Below are 8,374 nucleotides of genomic sequence, written 5' to 3'. Positions count from 1 at the left end.
TATGGTTAAAAGTCTTTTTATTGGTTACAATATCAGTGTATGGCAGCATCATCACCATGTTACTTTACAAATACCAAAAAAGTTGAGAAACAAAATGTTATTAAAAATGATTATTTGAAAATATGGCACTGTAAAGGTACACAAGGCACCACACTCCTGCTTTTAATGGCTCAAATAAAACAAACTCATGTAAGATACAATTGAGCCAAAAGTATATTGTGAATACTTAAAGCATCAGGGTTCAGGCAAGTAATTCTAACATGCTCTGAGTTTGAGTGGTTTGGCTTGTTGAACATTTGGAAATATTGTCAAAATCTAAACTCATGTTAAAATTGTTGGTTTTGATTGGTTCAGAACCAACCACTGAAACCTTCAACATGTTTATAACAAAACATCCACAGAAATAATCACTGATTAGCAATCTTGCAACCTCTACAGTCCTAACCATAGACATCTGACTTAAATCTAACCAATACTTATAACACCAGCAGATAAATTCCTGTTTAAATTGTTGACTTAAAAGTGAGACATAATTACTTAAAACGCATCCCTTTTCACAGTTAATCATCCCAAAACATCATAAAAACAATAATAATAAAAAAACTGATCTTTATGGTGTGTTAATCAGCTCAGAGCAATGCAAGGGTGTTTATTTACGCAAAAAAACAAAAAGCATCTTCATACGGTCAAAGGACGAAAATACACTTAATACCTCAAAATAATTTCAAGCTGCTTTCCGATTCCCTTTTATATAAAAATGCGAAGAGAAAGATTGTAAATGCTGTTCACAGTTATATGAGGTGTTAAGAGCGTCAACAATGGCACAAATATTATTTTTTAATTCAGGCTTGTTAAGGTGAAAGAGCTGGACTCAAACACCGTTTCTATTTGAAAAACAGAGATTTGTTAGAACCGATGGCACTTATACATATATATATATGGCGAAAGTGAGTAAACGGCTTCATCGCTCTTTTCTATAATTATTATACAAAAATTAATCCAAATAGAGTGACTCTGATTCATCATCCTGGCCAGGTAGTGTTCTTCATTTCCACCCGTATCACCATTCAGATCAATCCAATTTAGCTTAATATAGAAAACCAAAAATGTATACTGTTTACCGTAGTGCTGTTAAACGATCAACTCGCAACTAATCACAAAATAAAAGTTTGTATTGGAATGAGTGTACGGTGTATATTTATTATGTATATAGAATTGTACACATCTATCTACACTCTCAGAAATAAAGGTATGTGAGCGGTCACTGGGGTGGTTGTGAAAGGTACAAATTTGTATCTAAAAGGTCCATATTAATACCTCAAGTTGGAGTATTAAAATGGACCTTTTAGATACAAATTGGTACCTTTCGAAAAGGTACCACCCCAGTGACAGCTCACATACCTTTATTTCTGAGAGTCTTTCTGTCGGTCTATAGCTGAAGTCAGAATTATTAGCCCCCCGTTTATTTTTTCCCCAATTTGTGTTTAACAGAAAGAACACATTTCAACATTTCTAATCATAATAGTGTTAATAACTCATCTCTAATAACTGATTTATTTTATCTTTGTCATGATGACAGCACATAATATTAAACTAGATATTCTTCAAGACACTAGTGTTCAGCTTAAAGTGACATTTAAAGGCTTCACTAGGGTAATTAGGTTAACTAGGCAGGTTAGGGTAATTAGGCAAGTTATTATGTACCGATTGTTTGTTCGGTAGACTATCGAGAAAAAAATATTGCTTAAAGGGGCTAATAATTTTGTCCTTAAAATGGTGTTTAGAAAATTAAAAACTGCTTTTATTTTAGCCGAAATAAAACAAATAAAGGCCCGTGCACACTGGGATGATTTTTGCTCGGGTTTTCTGTTGACGTTTAACCCCTTGTGATTAAATAAAGGGCGTCAATGTGATTGTGCACACCAACGCACAAAACGGCAGGCGCAAAAGCGTAATTTTTAAAGAAACGCCTCATGCTCATTTTTTTTTTTTTTTTTACGCCACGTAAAAACCTCCTCCAATCAGATTGGCACATTTGTTTGTCACTGGTGAACAATAGTCATTTCATCATCGCTAGAGCTAGAGCTGCTGCTTGAACCATCCATGCTTGTACGAATCGCTAGTAACTTTAACAAGTTATAAGAGGGTATCAGAAGCTTAAAGTTGTGTCGCACTCTTCTGCTCGACGCCAGTGAAAAATCGCTTGGGTTTGAATCCAGAAAAACGTCTCGAAAATGCTGACAATAAACGCAAATGAAAAGCATCCCAGTGTACAGCTTTAAGACTTTCTCCAGAAGAAAAAATATTATCAGACATACCGTGAAAATTTCCTGAATCTAAAAAATAATAATAAATTCAAAGGAGGGCTAAAAATTCTGACTTCAACTCTATGTATCTATCCATCCATCCATATATATATATATATATATATATATATATATATATATATATATATATATATATATATATATATATATATATATATACTAGGGCTGAACGATATATTGCTTGAGCATCGATATCGCAGTGTCTGTATTCACAATAATCACATCACAGGATTAGATTTTTTTTTTTAAGAATGATGTTATTAAATATTTTTTACAAATAATTTATACAATGATAACCATGTTATTTCACATTTGATTAATTTCTGAACCTAATTACTGTTACACTCTCTAAAACACTATAAAGGACTGTTTATTTAACTTTATTTTTGTTCTATTATATTCACATATGCTTATAGTTTATTTAATTGTTTTTACAGACGCACTGCACAGAATCAGACTGGATCATCCCAGTTGATCTAAATTTACGAATTCTTTCTAAATAGAACATTATTTCACCGGATAAGTTAAATTAGCTCTATTGCAATATATATTGCAGTAAAACAAAATAATCACAATGTCAGATTTTTTTTTTTATCGTGCAGAACTAATATATATATATATATATATATATATATATATATATATATATATATATATATATATATATATATATACATACATGCATAAATATATACATCCATACATACGCACACGCGCGCGCACACACACACACACACTTTTATATACAATTTATTTTATATGCGATTAATAGCATACAAAATAAAAGTTTGTAGTTACATAATGTACATTAATTTAGTTAGGCTGCACGGTGGTGCAGTGGGTAGCACGTTCGCTTCACAGCAAGAAGGTCGCTGGTTTGAGCCAAGGCTAGGTCAGTTGGCGTTTCTGTGTGGAGTTAGCATGTTCTCCCCGTGTTGGCATTGGTTTCCCCCACAGTCCAAAGACATGCACTATAAGTGAAATAGACTGGGCTAAACTGTCCATAGTGTGTGTGTGTGTGAATGGGACTGTATGGATGTTTCCCAGTGATGGGTTGCAGCTGGAAGGGCATCCGCTGTGTAAAACATATGTTGTATAAGTTGGCGGTTCATTCCGCTGTGGCGACCCCAGATTAAGGGGCAAAGCCGAAAAAATGAATGTATATTAATTTAGTTTGTGTGTATAGTCTAAGTTTTTTGTTATGTAAAATACATGGTTAAATATACACTGCAGACACACACCATAACTATGTAAACAAACTTTTTATGCGAATAATCGCTTAACAGCACTAAATCTTAGTAACACTGCAATTCCAGCAAATTTAGGACGGTTTGTGGCCATTTTTAATCATAAAAGCAACAATAAAAAGAACAGAAGTAAGGCGAGTGTTATCAATTAATTAAATTTCCTTTTAAAGCACTGAGAAGCAGAATTGATATACTAGGATTATTTCTATCGTGATCGCTAGTATTTAAGGCTAAGCAGAGGGCGGACAGATTACAAATTTCTTTATAAATCAAAATTAAGAAACGCCTTAAAAATAAGGCGCGGAATTAAACATTCCGTCTCAAGGCTGTGAGAAAATTCAGTGCGGTCTTTCCAAACACCCTCAAGCACCAATAAATGATGATTGATTTAGTGGCATGTCAAAAAATAATAATCAAAACAAAACAAATACAGAGGTCATCTGCATAAAATCACGTCTTTTACGCTTTTGTTGTCCAACGCATGAAAACCTCACAAATATTTTGTAATACAGACTGACGTCGCAACGTTCCATCTAGTTTAGCGTCGTTTTCTATGTACACGAAACAGAAAGTAAAATACAAAACATGAAGGATTAATAAAATTGTCATGGGCCAATGGTCGACTAGAAAAATATATACATGAACACTATGTATGTATATACTATATGGTATATACATACACGTAACGCTGTACATATATACCATATCTATATTCATATACATGTATATTTACATATTACACAATGACACTTTAATAATCTCTTTTTGTGGTTCCTGTGGCGATTGGCTTTTCCACGGGATTAAACTACATACTGAAAATCATGTGTAATAATAACTGGAATACAGAGGAGCCGCTGCGGAAATACGTAGAAAATGGGCGCAAAAGGAAACTGGAATTTGGAGACTTTAATTCCAGATCCGGAGGAAACTGTCCCATGATCCTGTGGCCACCGCCATCCCGTCATCGGTTACTCCTAAACAGCTCACTCTGTTGTCATGGCCGGCTAGGACGCCTGAAGAGAGAGATAAAAATACATTATCAATAAATCCTTACATTTTTATAGTGCTTTTCTGGACACTCAAATCGCTTTACACACATTTTTGGGAGGAATCTCCTTATCCATCACCAGTGTGCAGCTGGACAATGCAAGGGCAGCCATATTGCACCAGACCACACACCAGATTGGTGGATGAAGAGTGATAAAGCCAATTATGATATGACATGATGGACAAATGGGCAAATTTGAAACCCTGCTCTTTTTTTGAAAGACATCTTTATTAACAGCCACAGAGAGTCAGGACCTTGGTTTAACGTAACATCCGAAAGACGACGCTCACTCAGCAGTATAGAGCCCCCATCATTATACTGGGGTGTTAGGACTAACACAGACCACAGGCTGAGCGCCCCCTGCTGGCCTCACTATCATAATGCAACTCACCTGAATGTAATAAAATGAAAAAGTACAATATATATATATATATTAAAAGTGTTATTAATTGAAGGAAAACAAAAATGAAAAATACACAAGAATATTACAAAATAATACAAGTTAAAATAAAAAATTAAATAAAAGTACAAAAATATATTAAGAAAAAATTGTTTAGAATTAATCAAAGCAAAATAACACACATAAAAATATTCCAAATAAAAATAATGTATAACTAAATGTAAAACAATGCAAAAATTAAACTAATAAAAATAAATCAAGTATAAAAAAATGATAAATTAAGTGTTATAATTAATTGAAGCAAAATAAAAACAGAAAAAATACATGAAAATATTACAAATAAAAAAAAATGAAGCAAAACAATACAAAAATGTCAAACTAAATGATTAAACTAAACGAAAATGTTGCAAAAAAGAATGTAAAACAATGCAAAAAAGTTTAAACAAATAGAAACTGAAGAAAAAGATAAATAAAAATCACAAATGATAAGACATAAAATGTAGATAGAATAAAAATGATTAAAAAAATAACAAAAAGGCAATAAAAAAATAAGGACAAAATATAAAAAGCAGATTTTAAAAATGGTTTTTAAAAAAAAATCAAATGCATAAAAGAAAATTAAAGAGTAAAAAAAAATTCACAAATAATAAAAAAATAAAAAAATTTGTTATACATTTCAAATATTAAATACAGCCAACATCAAATGTATATGCATGCACTAAACCTAATATGTTTAAAAACCTATTAAAAAGCACAGTAAAAACTATTGTGTCTAACAATGTACAAGTAAACACTAAACCTATTAAACGCATTGAAAAACACATTTAAAAAGCACAGAGAAAGCAATCGTGTCTCAATGTACAGTTAAAGTCAGAACTATTTGCCCCCCTTAGAATTTTATTTTCTTTTTAAAATTTTTCCCAAATGTTGTTAAACAGATTCAGCAAAGTTTCACAGTATGTCTGATAATATTTTTTCTTCTGGAGAAACTCTTCTTTGTATTATTTCAGGTAGAATAAAAGCAGTTTTTATTTTTTTTAAAAAACATTTTAAGGTCAATATTATTCGCCCCCTTAAACAATATTAGTGTTGGATTGTCTCCAGAACAAACCACTGTTATACAATGACTTGCCTAATTACCCTAACTTTACCCTAATTACCCTAGTGAAGCCTTTACATTTCACTTTAAGCTGAATACTAGTGTCTGGAAGAATATCTAGTCTAATATTATTTACTGTCATCATGACAAAGAGAAAATAAATCAGTTATTGGAGATGAGTTATTAACACTTTTATGATTAGAAATGTGTTGAAGGAATCTGCTCTCTGTTACACAGAAAATGAGGGAAAAAATAAACAGGGGGGCTAATAATTCTGACCTCAACTGTATATACATACACTAAACCTATTAAACCCACTGAAAAGCACAGAAAGAGCAATATTTCCTCACCCGTCCGTTCTCCTTTTAAAGTGTCCCAGACGTTGCAGTTGAAGTCGTCATATCCGGCCAGCAGCAGGCGTCCGCTCTTGGAGAAGGCCACGGAGGTGATGCCGCAGATAATGTTATCATGAGTGTACATCATCAGCTCCTGATCCGCACGCAGGTCGAACAGCCTGCAGGTGGCGTCGTCTGAGCCCGTCGTGAAGGCGTTTCCATTCGGGAAGAACTGGATGGGTAAAACACACAATCAAGATTTAGCTTTATTATCAATTCAGTCACATTAAAATTATTTGTCTCCTGTCAATTTTATTTTCAAATATTTCCCAAATGATGTTGAACAGATTCAGGAATTTCTCATAATATTTCCAATATTTGTTCTTCTAAAGAAAGTCTTATTTGTTTTATTTCGGCTAAAATTAAAGCAGTTCTAATTGTTTTAAAGCCATTTTAAGGTCAATATTATTCACCCCTTCAGCAATATTAGTGTTGGATTGTCTCCAGAACAAACCACTGTTATACAATGACTTGCCTACTTACCCTAACTTTACCCTAATTACCCTAGTGAAGCCTTTACATGTCACTTTAAGCTGAATACTAGTGTCTAGTATTAGTCTAAAGAATATCTAGTCTAATATTATGTGCTGTCATCATGACTAAGAGAAAATAAATCAGTTATAAGAGATGAGTTATTAAAACTATTTTGATTAGAAATGTGTTGAAGAAAATCTCTCTGTTAAACAGAAATTAAGGGAAGGAGGAGGGCGAATAATTCTGACTTCAAGTGTGTGTGTGTGTGTGTGTGTGTGTGTGTGTGTGTGTGTGTGTGTGTGTGTGTGTGTGTGTATATATATATATATATATATATATATATATATATATATATAAATAAATGTATACACACACACACAGTAAATAAATAATATTTAATATTTGAATAATAATAATTGATATTGTACGTGATATACCAATGAATAAATGAAAAATTATACTTGATATTTAAATGTACGTAATTCAAATATTAATGAATAAATGTAAAACATCATGAATAAATGTAAAATTTAAATGAATATTTAAAATTAAATAATGTAATGTATGTAAATAAACGTAAATAACATAAATGTAAAAAATTAAATTAATTATTTTTTAATTCAAATATCAATGAATAAATGTCAAATATAAACAAATAATATTTAACATTATATTTGAATAATAATTTACATTTGATGTTCAATATTTAATTATTCTAATATTAACAAATTAATAAAAAATGAATAATATTTTAATTTAAATAATAATAAACATTAAATGTAAAATATTTTATTTTTAATATAATATATAATATAGTATATAATTATTTAAATATCAATGAATAAATATAAAATAGCATTCTTCATTCATGAATTATTATTCATTAAAATATTTCAATCTATATTTAATATATTAAAATGACAATAGTAATTATTATATTTAATGCATTTATAATGTAATTATTCAAATAATCTATCATTTAAAAAATTGTAACATTATTGTTATTATTTAAATGTAATGTTAAATATTATTCAACTTATTTTTAATGCATTTTCTATATGTAATAACTCAAATATTAATAAATAAAAGTAAAATATATATATGAATATTTTAATTTCAAGTTGACATTACATTTGAATAATAAATAACTGATATTTAATGCATGTCCTATATGTAATTATTTAAATATCAATGAATACATGTAAAATATAACGAATAAATGTTAATTAATTAATTAATTAATATTTCAATTTATATCATATTTAAAATTATATTTGAATATAATAATTTATATTTAATGCATGTTATATGTAGTTATTTAGATAATGTATGAATTTAAATAATTTAGAACAATAAATAATATTTGACATTATATTTGAATAAT

At 30.3% G+C, this 8,374-nt stretch overlaps 1 protein-coding gene across 4 annotated transcripts in view; it reads right to left on the bottom strand.

Moving 5' to 3' along the window:
- gnb4b (guanine nucleotide binding protein (G protein), beta polypeptide 4b) overlaps window positions 1-8,374 on the bottom strand; it is a 27,683-nt gene continuing 19,309 nt past the window's right edge. The window contains exons 9-11 of one of the 4 annotated variants that reach the window (XR_012386770.1): window positions 6,472-6,688; window positions 3,973-4,587; window positions 1-1,253 (exon numbers count right to left, since the gene is read on the bottom strand). Coding sequence is in view for 2 of the 4 variants with exons in the window: in XM_021479603.3 (XP_021335278.1) it covers window positions 4,481-4,587; window positions 6,472-6,688 (324 nt within the window). In the remaining 2 variants the exon portion in view is untranslated. 4 annotated transcript variants of the gene reach the window in all.

The sequence above is a fragment of the Danio rerio genome, chromosome 11 (genome assembly GCF_049306965.1).
Source record: "Danio rerio strain Tuebingen ecotype United States chromosome 11, GRCz12tu, whole genome shotgun sequence".
Classification (NCBI taxonomy): Eukaryota; Metazoa; Chordata; class Actinopteri; order Cypriniformes; family Danionidae; genus Danio; species Danio rerio.
Note: the sequence above shows the minus strand (reverse complement) of the source record. Positions and strands in the feature narration are given on the sequence as shown.